The 25100-nt window shown below is 38.9% G+C and overlaps 1 protein-coding gene across 1 annotated transcript in view; it reads right to left on the bottom strand.

Annotated features, from left to right (window-relative positions):
- Positions 1-25100, bottom strand: part of B3GNTL1 (UDP-GlcNAc:betaGal beta-1,3-N-acetylglucosaminyltransferase like 1) — a 102907-nt gene that overhangs the window by 24635 nt on the left and 53172 nt on the right. Inside the window, exon 7 of the mRNA XM_054278927.1 lies at positions 2165-2260. Coding sequence (XP_054134902.1) covers positions 2165-2260 — 96 coding nt within the window. The remainder of the gene's footprint in view (positions 1-2164; positions 2261-25100) is intronic.

Below are 25100 nucleotides of genomic sequence, written 5' to 3' on the forward strand. Positions count from 1 at the left end.
AATTACCCTCCATTCTTTCCTCAGCACTGAAATACGAAGAACAGGTGTTTGGATTTAATTTCAAATGAGAAATGCAGCTTTTTGGCAAGAAACAGCTCAGCAAATGGAGAAGGCCAAAACATGGGGATTTGTTGGCCTGTTCTGTGTTTACTTTCAGCAATGTGACACTGGCAAGCCTCATTAATAAACACTGACTCAAAAATGGAGATGGAAGTGATCAGATTAATGCAGATCCTGGCTCAGGTCAGAACTTACAGGGATGAGACCCTTCAGAGTATTCTCAGCTCTGCTGATACACAGAAACACTTCCTTTGCTTTAAAGGGATTCTTTTCAAATGAAAATGAACAAGTTAGAGCAATGTTAAATACTTTGTAACACTAAATGCTCAAGATTTAAGGCTTGATTTTGTGTCCTCTAAACCTACAGAAGACAAAGGTTTGAGTTCACTGCTTTGTTCAGGTCTGTCCTGTTTTTAGGGTATTTTTCTGAAGGTCTCTGCATCAGCCAGAGTCTGAGCTTGGGCATGTTGGACACCTCACAATAGGGACAAACAATAAGTTCAACTTATCACTGGTAATTCTTCAAACTGGAAGGACATATCAAGCATTGTGGCTGAAAAATCATCAGGATTAAGATTGTCAGTGAATAACCAGTGGCATAGTTCCTACACAATTACACAGAGAGAGCAAAACAGAAAAAAACCAACTCATAAAACAAAACAAGGAGGGAAAAAAGCCAAAATGAAAAGCAAAAAGCACAGAACAATAGTCTATTTAACTTAACCTCTTGAACTTTATCATTAGGCTTGCTGTTCTATTGTTGCTGCTGCTTTAACTTGCTTGCTTTCTTTCTGGAGCTTACTAACAACACTCAAGAAGTCAAACATCCTTCAGAGAGTGAAAATACAATGATAAGGAATAATAATAAAAAAGAAATAAAGATCATGGGTCAGTAAATGTAGATTGTATTGGGAGCCAGGCACCATTCCCAGCTCTTCCACTCACCCACCATGTAATTAAGGGCAAATCTTTTCACTGCTCTAAACAATTCAGTTCTCTCTCTGCTGTCTCCTTATAATTATAATTTTTTTGGCAGCCGAAAGAATAATATTTGTATATCCTCATACATACACACACATGTATATATATACACACACTGCATGGCACTGAAGGGCTTCATTTAAAAGCTATAAAAATAATAATAATCATCATCATCATCTGTTGTAGATTAAATAATTAAATAGGAAATAGCCTTAGCAGATTTGTTTTAGAGTGCTAATAAATGAAAGCTTAAAAAAAAAAAAAATCAAAACCACCCATTTTAGCCCTAAAATCTCAGCAAAACCACTGGAAGCCAAACCTCTCAGAACCAAACCACACAAAATGGATCCAAATGTGTTTAAATTAGATCTATTTGCCAACATATTTCAACTACCACAATAAATACTGCTAACAGACATCCATGGAATTTATTCCACAAACACACTGATGAGCTTAAAGCAATCCAATTGAACTCATACAGGAAATTCATAAAGACAAAGAACACCTAACTGTCAGGGAAAAAACACTTCTGAGACCACAGGTATTGAATTTGTAACCTCTCAGCCCTGATCCTTGAGCAGAAGCTACTTAAAACCTTCCAAGGACAAGCACAAGAACTAAGACTGACAAGAGGACAGGTGGATAAATGAGTTTTTGTGGTAATACTTTTATGGCCCTTCTTTTTCCCTCTCAGGTATATAAACCTTCCCCCTTAGGTGAAGGTACTTTTATCTCTCTGCCATTCTTCACCTTCCTTCCCTCCCAACCTCTTTCAGCAATCAACCTCACCCTGCTCAGAACAAAAATAAGGGCTCACCTGTTTTTAGCATCTATTCCAGGGACAAAGAGGAGCTTGGATGTCTGAAACTTTATTTTTTCCAGGTTTGCTGACACATTGAATAGATGTGTTACAATGTCAACTTCAGGTAGGTCCTTCCATCACCAGAGTTATTCCCAAACAACTTCAGTTGGTTGGAGACAGGATTTTGTTTAAAAATTGTATGACCTACATTTTTTTAGAGCTGTTTTCATCAACACCCTTTCCCTATATCTCCTTAATAACAGGTAGAGGCTGATAAACAAAGGGATGGCTCCTGGACTCCAGATCACCTGCACCACTCACCTTTCCACCCTCATCAAACCTCCCCACATGGAAAAACCACTCCCGAGAGCAGAACCAGGTTGGCATGATCACAGTGGGCCCGTGGGAGGTGAACACCTAGGGGAAAAAGAGGGATAAAAATCCAGTCAGTTCACAAAATATCAAACCCAGCAGCTGCTGAGGAACAAACAGACCTCACACATTCACCTGAAATTGTGCCTGTGCCTAAACTTGAGCAATTTCAAGCATGAGAAGAGCAAGTGCTGGAAATTTAGCAGGTTCTTAGTGTGTACCAGAATCTCCCAGGTGCCACAGCACAAAAGGTGAGTCTGGTTCCTGCTTCAAATTCCATGGCCTTCTCTTCTCCTCCAAGCTGCAACACATTCAGAGTACTTAAAGAATTTTTCCAAATTTAGAGTATTATACTGGAGCTGGCACTTGATCAATAATGATGATGTTAATGTGGAAATGAAGCAATTGAGAAGAATCACAGAAAGTTCACGTTCTTAAACTGAACCCTACAATTCCTGAGCATTGATTTTTTTTTTCCATTTTATACTCCTTATACATATATTAAGTGTGAACTTTCACTGATCTTTTCTTTCTGCCAAAGACACTTAAATCCTAATCAAGCTTGGACAAGTAAAATGCAATTTGTTTTAAACATTACCTGAGTACTGAGGATTTGCTACCCAGGGGTACCTACAATTAAAGGTTTTTGGAAAGGAAGAGCTTTACGTAGAGAAAAGGGAGTAACTATTAAGTTCATCTCTTCATTTGTGACAGCCAAGAACTGCACAAACGGGTCTTTGAAGCTTTAAACAAACTTGTTGCAAATACAACTGTGAAATAAGCCAGAATGTGGATGACAGGAGGTAAACTGGTTCTTTTTTTTTGCACAGGATGAAGTATCCAGGCAAAGAGGAGACTGAACCTGTCAAACACAAGGTGCAAAGTGAAGGCAGGAGCTTCCAGCAGAGACACAGGAACTGCAGAGCACACCCTGGGTCATGAAGAAAAACCAACTTCACAACTGCTGTCACTCAAATGACAGTGCTGATCTGCAAGCTGACAATTTCATGTTTCAGTGGTAATATTAATATTCCTGTACATGTGAAGTTCTTAAACAGAGTGTACATTTGTCACATGCATCTCAGCATCTTCATTTTAAAGGTGCTCCTCTTGATGTCAGCCTGAGGGAGCTCCACAAACTCTTATGTCTGGCCACTTCCATTTCCACAGATAAACATGGACTTAAAACCAAATAAAGACATTTAAATCAATTGTCCAAATTAATTAAATTAGAAATCCAATCAAAATGTGACAGCAAAATTCTCCCATTTTTCTTACAGGGTGAAGCACACAGCATGGCAGCCCCAGGAGCACAATGACAGAAATTCACTGTCCCTAAAGGCATCTTAGGGTGACTCATTTTCATCCAGACACTTCAATTCTAGGCTCTCATATTTAGTCACAACAATCCTATCACCTAATGTGTCTTAACTCATCAGCAGGTTGCCCAGAGCTGAAATATTCCAGTTCAGAGGTGTTAAATGTAAAAATCTCCCCCCAAGAGTCAGTGGGAGCTGAAGGAGTCAAACCAAGGCCAGAAAAGCAGAGCAGCCTGATTATCAGCACATGGTTATTAGCTCCACATTAATTACAAGGGCAATTGAGTATGGCCTGAACCAAACAATGAGCAAACAGTAATCCCAAAAGAAAACAGCAGCAGGGAGAAAATCCAGGCCAGAGGGCATTGCATTGAATCTCATTTCTGAAAGAAACAAAAACTTCAAAAGAAAGTCTTGAGCCCATGGGTACTTGTGAAATGTGTCTGGAGAGGCCAGAATGGCATTTCCTCAGAGCTGCCAGGTCCCTCAGGGATCAGGAATGCACTTCACCTCAGAGCTGGAGCTCCAAGCCGTCAGCTGTGCTCATGTGCCAAGAGCATCCCTCCCAAACACCCCAGATAATGTGTTCAATGACACAGACACTTCTGTGAAGCCAGACAGAACAGACTATTTTATAATAAATAATAATTTATTATTATTATTTTATAATAAATCTTCTTGTAATGCTTATTATAATTAAAACAAATATATTATCAAATTATTTTATTATACTTATATTTAATAATATTAAATATATGAATATTTCTTATATTAGCTATATTATGACAATATATTATTTTATAACACTAGTAATTATTTTATTAATATAATTGTTATTGTTATTATGAAAATTTTAAGAGAAAACTTCCAAAAGGCACTGATGTTAACACAGATGATAATTTTACAGCAGACCATCACACACTGCATACACTGATGTCTCTCCCAAACCCAGCAGTGTTCTGTGGCTCACTGTCCATCTCAGCAGAGACCCCAGAGGAGCAAACACGGGCAAAACAGAGACTGAAGAAGCTACACATGATTTCAGATCTTATCCTTCAAGAAGGCTAAACCTGCACAGAACAGCACCTGATACTCAATGAATTGGCAAATAAACTTTTCCTACATGAACACTTACAGTGCAACATCAAAACTGACTTTAGGAAATTTATTTGTGCTCCTGTCACAAAGGACAAATTCACACCACCTTGTCCCTTCCTATGTAAGAATAACTTTTGTGAAGCTGAAATTCTCTTTGTTGTTGTTGTTAGTTTGGTCTTCAGCTGAATCTCCTGATCCAACAAACCAGAAATCAGCAGGAGGATGTAGGAAAACAGGGCACCAAGCAGAGAGAACAAAACCCTTCTTATTAGCAGTAGAGATGATCCAGAAATAATCTTTAACCTGATAAAACTGCTAGAAATCTACATGTACACCACATTTACATTAATGAAGAGCTCTCCCACTCATCCTGCACACCCCAGTCACAACCCTGGCACTCCCCTGACCCCAGGATGGATCAGAGCACCACATCAGTAAAAAGCCATTATTTTCCTTGTTTCTAGTGTTAGTTTTCTACAGCCTTGGTTCTCTGAGTCAGTTCACTGTGGGGTCAGAGCAGCAGTACCACTGACACACTGGAGAGGGAAGGAAAAGCTTGGGAGAGGAAAACAAGCCCTCCCTTTTTGGTCACTGCCCACAGTTCATGAGTCCAGCTGAAACATAAAACTGCATCCTCTGAATACCCACTCTGAGGGGAGGAGAACTGGCCAGGAAAAACACTAACAACTGTTCTGAAACACTGAGGCATCTGCCAAACTTCTGAAAACCACCTTCCAGAGCTTTTGAAATTTTATCTTCAAGAGAAAAAAAAAATAAGCTCAACCTTCTGCACTTTGGAAATTCTATATTTCACCTTGGTTTAGTCTGATGGGAAAGTTTCCTCTGTATTTCTTTTTTGTCTATTCTTGTCATAAACTCTTGCCAAGGTGTTAAAAAATGGTCAAATTGCCTTATTCTGTGATAAAAACTGCAACTTCTCACTTTGTGAGACCGACACTCCAGATTTTATCCATAAATCTTTTAGATTGCATGGACTGGAATGAGAGAACCAAAGAGGACATGCTAGTCTTAACTTGACAATCAATCAAAAGCAGAATTTGAATGATGGTGCCATCAACTATGTTTAGGTTTCTTGGAAATATCCTCCAACTGTGCTTAACAAATGTCTTGTGTCACCTTGGAACACCAGTGGGTTTCCAGACCTCCTCAAGGAATTAATTCAGTATTCTGAGAGCAGGTTGGACCTGTGAACCTTTCACACACAGCTGGGTTGAAAGATTAATGCTTATTAATAATACTTGTTATTAATTACGGAACACTGTATGCTGTTTAAAAAATCTAAATATTGAATATTTCATGTTAAAAATCAGAATATGAAGGTATAAATCTGCTCAGGGTTTGAATTCCTAAAGAACAGTGTTGTCATAATCTAACTGGAATCCATCTCCAGACGATGGGCACAAATTCCCATTTCAGCATCTTATTTACAAAATTATTTAGAACTTTTATAACCAGCTGGGTTTATTCCAAGGATCAAGTAGCAAGTAATTGAACCTGCTTTGTTCTTGTTCACTGTTTGGCTATCGAATTACATCCAAGTGTTACACAGATTCTCTGAAAATAAATCTGAAGAACACAAAGAGCTGATAAAGTGACTTTCATTGTTGTGTTTCAAAGCTGTCAGCAGCACATGGAACTCTGGTTCCCACTGATGCTCAGTGCAGGCCATGCCAGCATTCAGTGCAAAATCTCAGTTCCAACACAGGGAAAGGCATTTGTGTGTTTACAGAAACTTCTCAAGGAAAGTTCTCTTTCCTGAAGCAGCAAATCAAAGTCTAACAGCAGTGATAAAAGCAGATATGCAGATTGTGAAACAACTTTATCACATCAGATATCATGCAGGACACACAGGGGAAACCAGGCAGCTCCCAAAAGCAACAGATTCAATTTATTCACAGGCTTTCCAAAGCAAGGGGCTAATTCCCCAAAACACACCACAAATTTAATTCTACTCATGCTACAGCATTTTTCAAAATTATATCCACAAAAATCAAGGATTAGACACAATGAGATTAGACACAATGATTAGAGACATTTGTTGAGACAAATGAAGCTTTCTCATATCCACAGGCATACATTGACATGTTAGAAGGTAAAAAGAAAAGAAAATAAATCCCATGGGGAGGGCCACAGTGATTCTGTAAGCAGAGCACAGACTGAAGGGCATCACTCCTGACCTTGAAGCAATGATGTTAAAATACCTGAGCATTAATTCAGCAATAATTGTACCAAGACCTTGTTACTAGGGTGTACCAGGTTTACATCCAGAATCAAGTCTGTGTGTGTGTGAGAGAAAAGGTACAGAGGGAAGGGAAGAGAAAAAAAGACTCTTCCTACTTCAGAAAAGTATGGGCAGAGAGGATTTTTCAAAAGAAAATAACTACAATGAGCTTTATGAGGCTTTTAGGAAGGCAAGCAGCCAGTGTGGAATGGATTCCATGCAGTTGGTTTATATTGCACTGAACTGCTGTACCCTTTCCTGGGCTTGCAGAAATAACTGGAGTTATTTGTGTCACCTCATCACTGCAAGCTCTGAGAGCAGCTGAAAATCCTTCTCTAAGGAAGCTGGAATCCAGCACAGCAAAAAGCAGATTATTGAAACAAACCATACCTTGCCTCTCTGTGCAGAAAAGCTGGTGAATACACAATAATTCTGGTGCAGGCCTGACTGAAAATCAGTGGTATTTAGGATTGTAAATCCCAAACTCTACTAAGCAACAAAACTAATCAAAAAAAGTAAGAGAGTCCTGAGAGCTGCTAATGCCAGTGAAAGCAGAGAGCATTCAGCACCTCCAAGAAGGTATTCCTGCTCCTGGACAATTTATGACCTACAGCTCCCTGTGATTTCCTCTGGATTTGTAGCCTGAGTGAAGGCTGGAATGTCTCACAGAGCAGAGCCAGTGAGAGGAGCTGGCAGATGATGCTTTCTCTGAATGCAAAGGGCACAGTAATGGGAGGAAAGCTGGAGAGAAAAGCTGAATTTTGCTGTAATAACCTCCCTGGTTCCTCACTGTTTATTGCACATCCAGTGCTTTTCACCAGGCCATCCACTCACAGAGAAGTACAACAGTCCTCTTTACAGCTATGCAACATTATATCACAATATCAAATTTTTACAAATAACATTTGCCTACATGAAATAAAATTTTCATACCAACTCTGTCACTGCCATATTTTCTGGAAAAATTCCTTTGCCAGGATTTCTCTCCTGGGAAGCCGAGAAACCCCAGAGAAAAAGGAAAACAATACTATCTCATTTGCTTCTCCTGTGTTTTGCTGCTTTAAAATGTAGTAATTGCTTCATTAGTTGCATGTGAATTGCTTTTACTTATTAGGCAATTAAGGCCAGCTGTGTTGGACTCTCTGAGGAGAGTGTCAAGAGTTTTTCATTATTATCTTTTAACCTTCTGTCTATATCCTTTCTCTATTCTTTAGTATAGTTTAGTATGGTATTCTATAATGTAATGTAATGTAACGTAACGTAATGTAATGTCATGTCATGTAATGCAATATAATATAATATAATATAATATAATATAATAATAAATTAACCTTCTAAAAACATGGAGTCAAATTAATTTCCTCCCTTCAGTAGGGACCCCAAAAAGTACCACACAAGTCTCTGCAGTGAAATCACCACCTGGAATGAAAACCAGGGTGTGTATCAGCAGGACATCACCTCCTCCTGCCATCTCTGGCTGCAGCAGAGCCCCACAAAGACTGAAATGTTGGGTAAAGACAGCACAGAGCATCTCAGAGTCTTTGTGGTCAGGATGACTCTGAGATGTGTTAGAGAGTCTCTCTTCTTAGCCCAGCAGCTGAAGAAGGAGTCAGGATTCTTCTGTTCTGGTTTTCAAGGTTGTTTCTTTGTTGTTATCTATGATATTCTTTCTTTGACTCACTGAGATCTGTCCAGCACATTGGTTCATGGCACACTGCCCGCCCTTGGGGTGGTGTTGGCTTTTTATACTAAAAACTATGTGTACTTTATTTACAATAACTTCCCAATACCTATCACCTATGTTAGACAGTGAGCTTCTACTCTAAACCAATCTAAAAGTGCCAACATCACTCCGAAGATGGAGGCCAAGAAGAAGAAAGAAGAAGGACAAGGCACACCCAAATCCCTCCATTTTGGCTTCTCAACCCCCATTCTAAAAACTCAAAATTCTGCTTTTCTATCTTGTAACAAACCAACTATCATTCTACTTAAACTTTCATGGCTTGTGAATCTTCACATAAGGCTGGTAATTGTTTTTTCTAAGGGCTAAAATCGAAGGCACAGGTGTTTCTGACTCTGTGCCAAGGTCTCTGAGCTCCCTGTCAGGGTCTCGAGTCCTCCAGGGCAGCCAGAGGAATTTCTTGGGTTCTGACAAGAGCAGGCTGCTCTTTACCCAGGTTATTACATTTCCTTAAAATCTGCTGCTGAAAGCAAAGCTGTTTACAAACTTGCTACAAGCAAATATATTAACTTTGAGTTTCTAGTCCAATTCCTATGGATTGAATTGGCTGTGCCTTTGCTTTTTGGGAGGCAGCTCCTGCCAGCCCCATTGTGTGGGATAATTGAGGGCCGACCACAGTGCTGAATATCTCTGCTTTGTAGCTGAATGGCCAAGAGCAAGCACCATTCTTCTGGACGTTTTTAGAGCTTTTCCCTGCTAATGACGATGAATTAACCTACTGCTGAAGCCAAAACAATTGCTGCATGCAAAGGAAACAGCCTGTATGATTTTAGCATGTCTTACAGCTTTTTTGTTTTGTTTCGTTGTTTTTTTTTTTTTTTTTTTTTTTTTTTTTATTTAGGCTACTAAAAGTGGTCTTTACAAAAAGTTTCTCTAATTCTTGGAGGTTTTCCAGTATTTAGAGTCAAGTATTTACAATGGAAGAATGACTCCATGCAGGAAAATAAAGCATTCTGCACCAAGAGGTTGTCTTCTTGGCTTGCTGTTTGTGCTTAGGTTTTACTAGAAAAGAAAGAAAATCTGCTTAAAGTCATATTGGCAGGTTCTAAATTGTGATTAGAACAAACAAGAAATCTGCTAAGAAACAACACTGACCAATGCTCATGAAAAATAAGTCAAAAAATTACCTTTCCATTTGACTTGTGGACGTGCCATTCCGAATTTTCACAGGATGAAAACTGAATTTGTCTTCATATTTGTGACTTAATAGATTTAACATTGATTTAATAGATTTAACTTACCTTAAATAGATTTAACATTTAACAGATGACAATACAGACATTAGAAGTGTCTCCCTGCATGGTCTGTAGCTAAACAATAAAACTATTCTGCTTTTAAAGTGCATGATGCTTGTCCACAATTAATAAACTTCCCTAAAATGTGCTGGCAAAGGGGAAAACAAATTCCCATTAAATGCAGCACATGAAACTTTTCTACATACCAGCTCTCAGAATTAATATTCAGCTGAAATGTGAGTAAACCTCCTGGCAAATCCCAGCTTCAGCAAATTTTAAAATGCAGGTATTTGGAGAGAGAAACATGAAATACTTCTGAGTGTTCAGGATTATCTGAGAGTGTAACAAATCCTTCATCTTAATGCTCACTGATTCTCTTTTTCAAATAAAAGCTCGTGCTATAAAAGTTTTATGCAACTTGGAAGTGGGGGACACATGACCTTCAGTTAAATGAAAGAAATACAAGCACCTTATAAACAAGCATCAAACTGCAGGGAAGGAGATCACTTTTGAATTTGAGAAGTTCAGCTGTGTGCTAATGTACATGCAAAAGACCCACAGGAGAAATATTAAATATTCATGCAAACTCGCTGTATTTATTCCAATAAAAATTATATTTATTTTGTGGGGTTTTTCTCCCCTATCGACTTTTACCCTTTAGAAAGGCAAGAGAGAAAATTTAGATCAGATCTTAAACTACAGATTGTGATTATCTGATTAACAGCTGCGATAGTAGAATGTTTTCTTTAGGAAATCAAAGCAAACTTTAGCCTAAATCTCTCCCTCATGTCTTCCATCATATTGCAAATCTTTGGGGAGTATCAAAGCACCAAATGCATTCCAGTGCCTTGAGAGTGTTTGATTTGAGTTCTGCAACCCTTCAAAACTGTGAATGGGAGAACAAGGCAAAGACAGAAAACAAAAATGTAATTTAGAAAAAGAAATGTCACTGCTAGTGCAGGAACTGTAACAGCAGATTTTACAGGGGGGTAATTTAAGATCTCAGCTTTCTCTCATTTAAGATATTAGCTTAGATTAGATTTTTCTCTCATTTTCTCTCATTTAAGATCTTAGCTTTTGCATACTGTCTCTAATCTTCTATCTCACAATGAAATACATACATACTGAGACTAAAAAACCCATCACCTCAGCAACAGCTTTTACACACACACACACATTTTGGATAATGAAAGGGACTCAATACATTCATCCAGAACCCAGTGGTCTATTACAAGAATTTGTTTTTCAGCAAATAACAATAAATGCAATAACAGTGCAGGAGACACAGCTGGAAAGACCTCAACCAACCCTGAGCATTTGCAGAGACAGAAATTAAGTGCCCATCAATCTGTAAAAGTCTGAGACAAAGCAGAGCTGAGAGCACTCCAAAGCTTTCCCTCCTCTCTGCAGTCTCCTGGTTCAGCCTCCCTAATAATTTCTTGATGGCTTTAGATGTGGGATTTGATTTTGTAGGTTCTTCCCCTGCTTCCCAGCCAGAAACACGACCAACATTTCATTAACTTGTGACTGAGTGTGACCTCCAAACTCTCACAGCATGGGCAGCCTGAAGTCACACTGTACCTCTGGGTGTGCATCAACTAAAACTCATTCCTCAAATTCCTAAATTTTCAGTCCTAAAATTCTGAAATTCTGCCTGAACTTGGCATTTCCAGTCCCTGCTTTGGAGCAGTTGCTGCTCAGACAGTAATTTAATCTAACCAGCACATTTATTATTATTATCATTATCATTATTATATTTTTAAAGAATTCAAGGATAAGCAAGTAATTAACAGCTTCAGATTTTCCAAGCAGAGGTTGGTGTGAGTTATCAAGGCACACTGATAACTGTTGATTTATGTTGTACCACTGCACTGGCACAACATAAAATCAACAATAATGAGGATTTGTGCCCAGGTTCAGCCCAAGGTGGAGATAAAAAGCAATCAGCCCTCTCCACAAGGGAGAATTTCTGCCATGGGGCAGCTGAACCCTGCAGGGTCTCTGGCAGCATCTCTAATAATACAGAGGAGCTCCAGAGGGCTTTAAATTCACCAGTTCGCCTCTGAAGGGCCTGCCTGAGCCCCATGGAGCTGTGCATTCCTATAATCTCACTGTTATAATTATCCTCAAACTGATGGAATTCTTTTTCTCTTAAGATTAAATTAAATTTTTAAGAAATCACCTCTAAAAAAAATGGTTTTAGCACAAAACATTGATCTGGTAATAAGCAAAGTGCAGCTAAAATGGTCAAAGAATTAAGAGGAATCCAGTTGTGCTACACATATGAAAAAGACTTTTTACATTCTTTTTAAAATATCATCTTCTTATCTGGTTCTGCAGAAATATTCACACCAAAAAGAGAGTGGATATTTACTATATGACAGTAGATATCTACTATATAAGTAGGTACTTACTATCAATAAATAGTAACGGCATCTGCATTAAAGGGTCTTGCTATAATATCAGAGAAAAACTATTAATAACTATCTAAAGGAAACCAACTGAATCAGAAAAGAAAATGTTGATTTTTCATTTGCCAAGAAGCTGAAAATCAGTGGAGGAAGCAGATGCTACAATTGTACTTAATGCAATTTAAAATTGAAGAACAGAGCAGCAGTTTTGGCTGTGCTGGAACATGGCTGTAGCAGCAGCTGGGAAGGATCTGCTAAGCAGCTCTTGTGATTTATATCTCTGAGAGCTCCATGGGTCACTCAACATAAACACCCTTGTTTGTCTCACACATCCTGCTAAAAATGATTAAGATTTAAATGAGGTTTCAGGTCTGTGAACTACAAATTCTGAGAAAAGGTAGTGTAACACAAAAAAAAGCACAATAACAGTGTATCTTAAAAATACTGTGGTTAAAAATATTTAATAATAATTATTTCCCTGTCATTCCTTCATAGAATTTAGATTATTTCCCCCAAATTCCCTAGAATTAGAAACAAGAACTTTGTGTGTGCTGCTTGTTTATCACAGTGACAAACAACTACAGCTTTGAAACTCAAGTAAAATGTCAGCATAAAAAAAGATCAAAAGGAGTAAAACCAGATTTCCCTATAGGGCTTTACCCAACTTAGCTTTGTATTAAGTAAAATCAGTGTATCAACAATAATTATTCCTATTTCTTATAAAATATATACCATATATTCATCTTTTTGGAAATGGGGATCTCTGCACTTTTCAAAACTGCGCTCCACAAGCTGATCCTACATAAAAACCAATCCTAGAACCAGAAGGATCTGTGTAATGAAGTCCAAGTCCTAAAATCAGCAAAATCTCAGAAAGAATCTTTTAATCTGATTCAGGAAACCATTCCATCAGCAGCATGTATGGCAGGCAAGCTGCAAATGTTCAAATATTTAGCCAGGTTGAGACATTTATGAACAGCAATTTTGCACACATACACATGTGTTATTCTGCCCCAGAAAAATTGTTTTGAGATTGGAAGGAGAAAAAAGCAGCTTTTTTTAAGGAAAAAGTTGATGAAAAATGATGAGCCTCTTGAAAAACAGGCTAATCCATCTATAAAAGAGATATTTATGTTGTGATGGTTACTCACATCATATCCACTAGCATCAAGTCATCTCTTCTAATTTCAATTCAGGAGAAGAGCAGCAAGCTGTGATCTCCTAAACTGGCTGAAGCATTTTAGCCAAACAGCCAATATCATGCTAAAAACATCATCTTGAAAAAAAACCCAAACCAAACCAAACCAACCCCCAAAACAACAACAAAACCCCCTAAATAAACATATAAATGAACCCACAGTAACCCCTAAATAAACAAAACAACAACAATAACAAAACACCACACACACAAAAAACCCCACCGAACTTAAGATAACTTTAAATACTGCCAAAATATGATAAAACTAAAGAGGTTTAATGCCCTCAGGACTTGTAAATTCAACTAAAACTGTATAAAATGACACCTTTGAAAGCCTGTCTGTGTTGATGTAGGGATGATCACTGAGGAATCAGCCACAGAAGAGGAATTTCAGCTCTGGTCTCAAACCTCCAAACTCAGCAACACCATTCCAAAAGAGAAAAAATACAAAATACTGCCTGGCAAGTCCTTCTTACTAATGCAAATGAAGAGGAGACATTGCCACTTTAATTCTCATGGAATATTGTCCTGCTCAGCAAAAATTTCAATTTGTTTTCCTACTTCAGTGAAACATGAGAAAACTTAATTTTAGGAGGATGTAGAGAACATGATGCTCTGATTTTTTGCTGCTGTTTGTGCTGTAAAACTGCCATTAGGGTGAGAAATAAAATACCCTCAGGCTGATCAGAACCTCCCTTGGATTTCAGAGATCTCAGCAGCAGAGGAGCAGAGGGAAGAATTTCCATGGTCCATCCACACAATTTTGGTGCTTCCCTGCACCAGGAGTGCCAAGATTTCAGCACTGCAGCAAGTGTGACACTTCAAGCACTTGAATGTGAATTGGGCTGTTTATAAAAACCTCTTCCCTTCACTTCCAAGGGGAACTTCTCACATGTTTCATGCTGCACCACGATGCTGTGTTTATACCAGCTGCCACTTAGGAAAGACATAAACCAGGTTTATATACAGTATCTGCAAAATGTAAAGCTAATAAGTGTTACCAAGCAGCTGGACAGTGTTTTAGTTCAATGGGAGATGGTTCTGTTTCCACTTATATCAGTGAAAATCTGGACTACCTTCGCTGACTTCAGTGGACTTTCTGCATCCAGTGCACACGGGATGGGATATTTGTATTTTTGATCCATCCTAGACCTCTGCTGCACCTACAGGATCCCTGCAGGCAGGCAGAGGGGCTCTGGGAGGGGAGGAGGTGCATTAGGCACCCCCCTACACCACATCAGGGAGTCAACAACATTAATTCATCACTGGGATAAAGCTCATTGCCACCACACCCAGAACAGAAACATTTCTGCTGCAATGGCCTGCCCAAAGCCCAAATCATTTGGACATCAAGACCATACCTGAACATTTTTAAGGAATTATAAATATTTTAAAGCACAGCTGCAATTTTTAAAATCCCATTTTTATACACACTGAGCAAAATAGAATAAATACACTGCTTCAGCTGGGACAGACCTACAAAGATCCTCCACTGCCTGAGAACTTCAGGGCTGACCAAGTTAAAAAATGGTTTTTAGGGCACTGTCCAAATCTCTTCTACACTGACACATTCAGAGGATTGACCACCACTTTGAGAAGCTTGGTCAAAAAATAACAGCCACTCTTATTTTGTCACCACCAAAAGATGATTGGACAAGTTTTACTCAGCCTCATCATATTACTTTGGATGTTTCAGTGACAGCCTGGGCTTATTCTCAGTTTCCAAGTTGTAAAGTTTCCAACTTGCAAGCTTTTAGCCTGGATACATTTCTGCACATCCTCTCCCTTGGCTCATCCCTGCTAATTCCACTGGGCCCCACTGCACATCCCGAACCATGTTCAAATATTTAGCCAGGTTGAGATATTTATGAACACTAATTTTGCTTCATGTGTGTTATTCTGCCCCAGAAAAATTGTTTTGAGCTTAAAAGGAGGAAAAAAAGCAGCTATTTAAAGGAAAAAAGGGATGAAAAATGGTGACACTTAAAAAATAGGCTAACCCTGATCCTGCCTGCTCCCACAGCAGTGGCACCATGGATGAGATGGCACTGGGAGCAGTTTGCCTCTCATGTCACTCACAGTCAAATTCTCCAGACTTTCCTTCAGGTAACACAAAACAAACCAGACATCCTTTGAAGAAAAAGGATATAACAAGATCTTCAAGAAAAGAAAAAAAGAATAAAAGAAAAAAAAATGGAGAAGACTCAAAACTTCCTCTGCTTTCACAGCTGTTCTGGGCTTTGAATTCTGTTTAAATATTGTTCAGTCTAACAGTCAAACATTCAGAAGGACACACAGCATTTGCTGGGCAACAACCATCACCCCTGGACTCTCTCATTTCTGCTGCACCCTGAGACCTCTTCACACAAATTGAAGTAAATAAATGAAAGGAAACTTTTAAGATCAGCGTCATGATCTAAGTATTTCTGGCAGAAGTACACTAATACAAGCTGCAATGCAATGGAATTAGTTAACAAAATTCTAGTTAAAATAAAAACATTTGTACCTTAAGGTGTTAGTTTGTCTTTGGAGCTACACAGAGCATTGTCAGGAGAGCTACAGTGATTTAAACCAGCTTATTCAAGTTAAAACCAGCATGCTTTCCCCCCAAACCCATGCTTCTGCTAATCATGGCACTTCACAGAAATTGCAAATTATTCCAGCTGTGGTAGTGGCTTAGAAAACACTCAATGTTTTCTGCATTAAACTGTAAATAAATCAGAAGTGCTATCAAAGCAGAATGGGTATATAGAGAGAAGTTTCTTTTACACTGCAGTGTTTTAGTAGAGGGAACCAACTTCCAAATCTCAAATAAAGTTTTTCAGTGATGAACATTGATACAAAAATTTGCTTTTCAAGCACATTTAATTCCTTTCAATTTTGGTAAATATGTCTGGGTCAATGTTCTTTTTGAATCAAACAATGCATATTTTTGACAAGCTCAGTGTTTTACTCATTTTTTCAGTCTTATCACCTGTTGTCACAATAGCCTTGTCATTCTATATTGTTCTAGACATAATTTCTTTTCTTTCTAAGACAGACTTAAATATTGCTAAGACTAATAAGGTCAGTAATTAGTATTGTCCAATTCAACATCATTTCTCATTAGCCAGCTGCAAACTCAGGATACCCTCAGCACTGCAGCTGCTTCACAAATCCAACCACGATTCTAAACATCAACATTTCAAACAGCAAAAGAATTTCCAATCCAAATCCATTTCATATTAAAAAACATAATCTTGTCAGGAATGTCCTTCGTGTTCTAAACATTTCCATTTAGCCAGAATAAACCACTCCCTGGACAAAACCAGGAAAGCAAGGCTTTCCAAAGCAGGAGAGAGTGGAAACATTTATGATGTATTTTTGAAGCTATTCCTGAGCATGCAGTTTTAAAACCAGTCTCAGCCAATACAGTTAATGTTTCCCAGCTCCTGGATGAGCCCTCAGACAGCAAATGGACCCCACAGCATTACAGTAATTGTGGAAATGCAGAAATGCATCCTCTGCTACTGTGTGGGCCTGGGCTGTAATTCATTTTCAACAGCTGGAGCAAAGCATTACTTTGCCATTTTTGCAGCTTTTCATAAACAGGAGGAATTGTCCTGAAAGCCACTGGCCCTCATCCCACAGCTCCAAGGCTGTGCAGCCCTCGTGCAAAACTGACCCTGGTGGCCACCAAGCCACTCTCACCTCTCTCCTCAGCAGGATGGGGGAGAAAACAAGATGGAAAGCTCATGGGTCAAGATAAAGGCAGTTCAATAAGAACAAAAAGTGAAGGTTGAGCATGGAAGCAAATTAAAAAATAGAAAAAAAGATTGTTTATTATCCATATCCCAGTAGCAGGGAATGTTTGGCTGTTTCCTGGGGCCTCAGTACACAGAGAGGCTGCTGTGGAGAACAAATGCCTTAATAACCAATGTCCCCTTTCTTTCCTCTGGCTTTTATCACAGAATCACTGGGTTGGAAGAGACTTTCAAGATCATCAACCCAATCCCAACAGTTCAACCAAACCCTGGCCCCCAGTGCCACACCCAGGCTTTGTTAAACACACCCAGGGATGGGGACTCCACCACCCCCCTGGGCAGCCATTCCAGAACTTTATCACTCTGTCTGTGAAACACTTTTTCCTGCTATCCAACCTGTATTTCCCTTGGTGCAGCTCGAGGCTGTGTGCTCTGGTTCTGTCAGTGCTGCTGGAGAAAGAGCCCAGCCCCAGCTGAGCACAGGCACCTTTCAGGAGCTGTCACTGAAGGTGCCACCACACTGCAGGAACATCCCTGGGCTCAGCCAAGGTTGGGTGTCCTGGCCATGTCCCCTCCCAGCCCTGCAGGAATTTGGGATCCCTGCTCAGCCCTGGCCAAAGGTTACAGTGTTCGCAGGGGTCTGGGGATGACTCTATGTTGCAGAAGGCTTGATTTATTATTTTATGATATATATTATATTAAAACTATGCTAAAGAATAGAAGAAAGGATTTCATCAGAAGGCTGGCTAAGAATAGCAAAAGAAAGAATCATGACAAAGGCTTGTGACTGACCGGAGAGTCCGAGCCAGCTGACTGTGATTGGCCATTAATTAGAAACAACCACATGAGACCAATCCCAGATGCACCTGTTGCATTCCACAGCAGCAGATAATCATTGTTTACATTTTGTTCCTGAGGCCTCTCAGCTTCTCAGGAGGAAAAATCCTAAGGAAAGGATTTTTCATAAAAGATGTCTGTGACAGCCAAATCACTGCTGTGGTGCCCAAACCAGCCCAGATATCAGAGCAGAACAGTGAGGAAAGGGAACTGCAGCCCAGCCAGACCCAGCACCTTGATTTATACATGAAAAAACTTCTTAACTAAAGGGCAATGCTGCTCTGGTTCTGAGTGTTTGCAAATATTTGAAGATATTTTGTTAGCAGCTAATGGCAATGAAGAAAAGCATGACTACACATTCTGTCCTCAGTTAAGAGGAGTAAATAGCTTCCCCCTAAATTCAGCAAAAGACACAACATTGTGCTAAAAAACTCCATTAAATAACTCATACTCTGATGACAGATCACAAGTTTCTATACTGTAGGGAGAAAATACTTAAAAGAAAAGCTCTTGAAACTCACAGATTATTTATGTCACCCTTGAGCATTTCTCTCCAGGTCTCAAAATTAGGAGAAATTGTTAACACAATCTTCTGATCAAAGAGCATCACTGGGTAACAGAACATAAATTTTGCTTTTTGTGTTTGAAAAGGTAAAACATCAGTGTCCTCTGGGAAGATAAGAAAAATAATCACAAGTAGGATTATAAATAAAAAAGTCAAAGATTAAAGAAGACTAAAATTCAGCTCTGCTGGATTTGCCCTCAGCCTCCTCTGCATATGCCCCACACCAAAAATGCCCAGACACTGCTCAGGTGCAGGTGGCCAAAATCTCCTCAAGATGACAATTGTAGATGTTGACCTTTATCCAGCAAAACCAAATTAAATTGAAATTTCAGTATGGAACAGATAACTGAAGCAAAATGAGGAGAGATAAGGAGGGAAATGGAGCAGGGGAGAAGGGGGTGGAAATAAAAGCACCCTGTGAAAGGCCTTTGGGCAGCTCCCAAAAACTGTAGATAGGACTGAAAAATCTACAAGGCTGGGGACAGCAAGAAAAGCAGTGGCTTGGCTTTGCTTCCTTTGATGCTTTAAGTAGAAAAACCTCCAGATTTTGCATGGATAAAGAAATTAGAGTATGACAAGAAATATCTGTTGCTTTCATCAGCTTATCCCATCACAGCAGTTCAGAACACCCCAAATTTTGCCCATCTACACAACCCAAAGGAGGTGATGCTGTGTGTATGGCTAATACCTTTCAACATGTTCTAACACATAACTCCACACTCAAGTCTAATTCACATGAAGTCATTTTAAAGAAAACAAAAGTAACATGATACACCAATTTATTTTATAAATGTCTGCACTTACAGACTAAAACATGTGGATTTGTTTTAAATTTAATCTACACTGTTTAACTGATGAATTTCCTACATCCATCCTAAATTAGGCTACATCAAATAGAAATCTGTAAATACATTTTCTCACTCTTTGCCCAGCTGTAGATTCTATTAGAATATAGCAAAAATCTCCTTTAGAGATTTCATCCAATAGATGGAAGATAAAGAGAAAAATTTCAATCATTAATCAAAAATTACTTCTTGCCATTAACATTTGCTCTTTTTTGGTGTCACAGAAAGCAGAAATTACAGAGGAGTAAGGTTTCTATTTATCTTTCCATAAACATTGCCTCTCAATGGAATCTGCTCCAAGGTTAAAGTCCAGCCTGGAATCCCCCCCTGGCTGGAGGAATTGGGATACTGGTCTGAAATCAGGGTCACAGTAGCTGCTTAGGAAGAGGTCCCAGGGGATGCACTTGCAGAGAATATAGATTTTAATATACCAAAATAAATCCAAGCAAACACAAAGCTTGTTCACAGTTCCGCCTCATTTCGTATTTGAATATGGACCACATGTTTGGGGATTAAGCTGGTGAACCCAATCTGTCTCTTGCAGGAAACAGCAATGAAACAACTGGGCTACAGAGCTGTCAATAATTTCATACAGACCAGCTGTGCACCAAGCTGAGCCCCAAACACAGCCCTTACTGCTGGAAGAACATCTTCTGTAACAAGAGCCTTACACACAGAACACACTGAACTGAAGTAGTTCTCTTCCCACAGGGAGAAAAATCCTACACATTAATACTGCAGAGAGGACACCCACAAAAACACCCCTTCAATATCCCTTTTTCCATTTAATGCTTTATTTAATGGGATTTATTATATTTTATCACTTTGTATAGAAAAGAAAATAAGCTGGGGAAATTGCACTTGTCCTTGCTACACTGACTTTATTGCTGCCCAAATGATGTTTCACCAGACAGCAAGCAGACCTCTAAGGAGAAAACAGCCTGCCAAATTCTAGAGTTACAGGTTAAAAACCAGACATGAGCAGCACAGGATCCATAAATCTCAGGCAGCACTAAATTGAACTGAAGTTTATTCTTCCTTTTGATCTCACTCAGCAGATTAACCAGGCTTTCCCAGTGATCAGTACCTAATACTTTAAAGAAAGATACACAGAAAAGCTGACAGTTTTTATAATTCATTTCCAATACTGATGCCTTTTTTTCAAGTCTTTTCAAGAGCTGATACTTGCACATGACTGCAGAGGTACACAGAAAAGATGGATAGCAAATCCTGATGGGGAAAAAGGCCCCCATCACTTCTTGCCTTGCACTTCTAAGAAAGTAAATGTTAATGTTTTATGTTAATGACTTAGTTAGTTGTGTTTTGTAAAAAGCTTCTGGGCAGTGACAGCTGGAGTAAGAGCGACAAACTTGTTTATGAGGAACAAACTCGTTAAATGAACTATACAAAGAAGCCAATGAAAGTCTCAGCTAGGAATCAGAACAGAGTGGGGGAAATAACCACCTGTACAATTCAGACAGTTCCAACAGCCTGAAAGCAGAGTACACTCACAAAGTGCTGAAAATGTGTCTTTTACACCATCAAAAGCTGATTTCTGGATGTGCATTCACTTCATTGTTTGAAGTTTCCCTGTAAAACTTGTCCTGGACTCAGTTTCTCCAATCTCCTTAAAACTTGGACAAGAAAACTGCATTTTCTTGCAGTGGAGAAACCATTTGGTCCTTCAGATCACTTGAGTGACCACTGAAACAAACAGGCACGGGGTGACATCACCTTGTCCTTAACTTACTGTGCACATGCACCCTAATTGTGATTATCTAACAAACTAATTGTGATTATCTAACAAACATCCCACAGTCAAATGGATCCATTTCAGAGATGTCAGGCTGGCCATGAGACCTCTGTGTTTCTGGATAGGAAAATACCTGCAGCAACAAGACCCAACTGTAGAAGTTCTGTTCCAGGCTGACAACCAAAGACTTTGAATCTAAAGATCCAGTGGCCATGAGTGTTTTCACTCACAAGCAGAATATTGCAAATATCTGAATACCAATCAGACAGGTGCTTTTTTTAAAAATCATAATAAATGCTTCAGGAATATGCTGATGACAGAAAAAGTCAACAATAAAAGTGCACACCTCATGTTCCAAAATCCCACTTTTTGTTTGCACTATTTGCATCCATCATGTATTTCCTAACCTATGACAGAAGTTTGTGATACAAGAATAGGATCCAAAAAGAGAATAGTTCAAATAGAGTATCACTTCAAGAGATGAGGTAAATATTTTATTTCTTTTAGGAGCCACTGCCGCTTGGTTCCAGTGTAATTCCAGCAGGTCAGAAGTCTGCCTGCCCTCAGTAATCAATACAGAGTCTTCCCTGTGGCTTTGGCAGCTTCCCCCTGCCCCACTGTGGCAAGCATGATCTGAAAACTCTGAACATAATTCAGTATTGAGACAGGAAAAGAGATTAGAAATGAAAATCTTGTTCAAAGTTGATACTTATGCCAGACCCACCAAGTTGCTTAGAGAAAGCTTTATACAGAGAGTTAAAGCTGCTTTGTTAGGCAGCTTTAGAAATATTTTGAGCTGTGGGAATTTCTCCCCAGTTTGCCCTTCTTCCCTCCCTTTTTAAAGCAAGAACTTGTATTCAAGGCCCAGCTTCAGAAATCATACAGGGCCACTAGGTCATCTGCATTACAATGCCTGATTCAGCATGTATTTATATCATAAATTATGTTTCATTAGAAGAAAACTGTTTCCTGTCAAAATGGAAGTGCTCAATTTTGACAGTCAATTTATATGCCTGACCAAGAAACAGACCCCAGTAAAAAAAAAAACTTAATTTTATCTAATGTGGAGGCAGAGGGTACAATTAGAGATTCATAATTTTATTATCTGGATCAGAAGATTATTTTTGAATAGACAAAGAATGGTCCTACATAGCTATAAACATATAAATGGTAAAGATCCTGGACTAATAACAACATCTGTAGTGGTTACATTTCTATTTTAGTAATAGTTTATTTTTTCCTTATGAAAGCTACAATATTTATCTTAGCAGTTATAAGCTGAAAGTGATCACAATTTTTATCTTAGAAAACTTTTGCTTGGAAAAGAAATCTTGTATAACACAAGTTATATTTTGTACTGTTCCCTTCCAAAGTAATAAATTATTTCTAGGGCCCTGCACTTCTCTTGCCAAAGCAAAGAAATGCAATGTGTGAATAAAACAAGTTACATTGGTAACATATCTGTGACTATAAACACATCAGTGCTGTCCACTTTCATTTATGAAAATAATTATAACAATTCATAACGATGGAAATTACAAAATGCCCTTTTCAAAATGTGAATTATTTCTCAGCAAAAAAGTTTCTGTACTTCTACAGTCTAATCATACTACAAAGTATCTAAATTTGAGATATTAAAATCAAGTTTTAATTTTTTTTAGGAATATTTCCTGATCTCTTCAGGTCTTAACTTTGCTCTTAGATGCAAACAATAATGCTTCAGAATACCAGCACTTGCAAATAGCTTAAAAATATAAGCAACACTGATAGATTTCATTCAATGAAAATGACATTAACTGTCAACAATCCAAGTACTATGAATGAATCAGAATTCCTCTTCTTTATTAAACTCTCCTAATCACACAATTACTGCTTGTTAGGACAAGTTCCCTACACAGTCCTTCTGTCAACAACAAATAATCAGCTTCACCCACCTGAAAATTCAGATAAACTATTAGAACTAATAATGGAAAACCTGCATAAGTCCAGTCTTTGTCTCCATTCAAAGCATTTTGAAGCAGATGAAAAGCCCCAAGTGGACTCAACAAGACTAAACTGTGTTCTCATCTGCTCACTTATCTCTGTAAGGCACACACATTTTGTAGGTAGCCACATCAGCCATTCCCAGCGGAAAACATGATCCATTTGCATCTGACAAGTTTTTAAAATTGTCACAGGAACATCAGTGTCCTTACACCCACCTCACCAGCAGGCAGAGGCAGCACTCCCAGTCACGAGCCTGTGAAATCCCGAAATCTCCAGCACCAACCACACACCAGAGGCAGAGGTGGCTCCTCCATCCCTGGGTGTGTCCAAGGCCACCTGGATGGGGCTCTGAGCAGCCTGGGACAGTGGAAGGTGTCTCTGCCCATGGCAGGGGGTGGAACTGGATGAGCTTTAAGGCCCCTTACAACCAAAACCATCCCAGGATTTGATGATTCTACAGAAGTTGTTCTGTACCCTTGACCACCCATGGCAGTTCCCAGGTTTTCTCATCACAGGTGATTGACCTGGGACTCACACACAAGCTCCTCACCTGAAGCTGTGCATCTTGCCTTAATCCATCCTTAATTTTTGCTGCAATTGTGAACCCTGCACACTGGAGTGTTCTGCTTGTCCATCTCCCTGCCACAGTTTAGTGGTGGAAATCAGATCATGTTCCATCATTTTCCCCAATACAAAACTGAAGAAATCAGCTCAAATTAAAAATGTCACACACAGAAATACATTTCCAAGAGTGCTTTTTATAGAGGATTATGGAATAAGGCACCTCAAGCTGTGATGATATTAAAATAACAGCACAAACTGCAGGAGAAGAGCTTTGCTGAAAATCTAACGTAAGGGCAAATTCCCAAGATTAAAGGATTTAAACAATGAGCTACCACATAAGGCTTCTATGGGTACTTACAAGATGAATTACTATTTTAAAATCCATACAGAACTTTCTTGTGCTGCCCAGTGAAAGCCAATATGGCCATCACTCACTCTAACAACCCAGTCAAACCATGTCCCACGAAAAACTACAATATTTAATAGACCCCAAATGCAGAGGTGCCTCCTTCGTGTGGGAATGAGATGTGAGAAGGACATTAGAATGCACAACAGCCAGATCCTCAAGGCCTGGCTTTGGATTCTACATAGCTACAATCACAGAAACAACAGTTGGAATATGTAAAACTGAGGAGAAAATAAATTGACTGGAACAACCCAAAGTTTCTGTAGCAGAATAAACATATCCAGTAATTCTGATGTTCTGCTGCCCGAACAGCATAACCAGAAGAAGAATTTAATTAGAGAGCTGTTAGAAAGTAAGTAAACAAGAGCCACATACCCACAGAAGTGCTTTTGTCTTCTGCTCTACACACAAGAGGAAAAGGCATTATTTTGCACATTGCCAAAAATATGACAAGAGCCATTACCAGTAATCAGTGAGGTGACACACACAGTGTCAATGTCTAAAGTTTCTATAATAGTAGTTCCTAACTGAAATTATTCTCTCCTGTCACATTGAATACCTCCAAATCATCACCTACATTGCACAACTTCCTGCTATTTCTCTTCTACTTTCCATCCTATTCTATCTGAAAGAAAACATTGTAAATACTTATTTCCCCAGTATTTGCTGGGAAATTTCCCCAGTTTCCCAGTAAATGTACTCCATAGCTTTGCTGTGTACCTGAAATGACACATATTTATGTGTATATATGTACACACAAAACACCCAGTGTCTGCAGGTGCAGAACTGCATCAGCTGCCTCCAGTTGTTTGGATTTTTTATCTTGACACTAGGCTCAGTACTACCCTGGATACAAGCAGAAATATAATTTGCTTTTGATTTTTGAAGAGCTCTAAGAAAGTTAGAAAAGCTCTTAGAAATTTCAGTGTGCACCTCTGACTT

This window comes from Melozone crissalis, unplaced genomic scaffold (genome assembly GCF_028551555.1).
Source record: "Melozone crissalis strain CALT ecotype California unplaced genomic scaffold, PUWL_Pcris_2 ptg000026l_1, whole genome shotgun sequence".
Taxonomy (NCBI): Eukaryota; Metazoa; Chordata; class Aves; order Passeriformes; family Passerellidae; genus Melozone; species Melozone crissalis.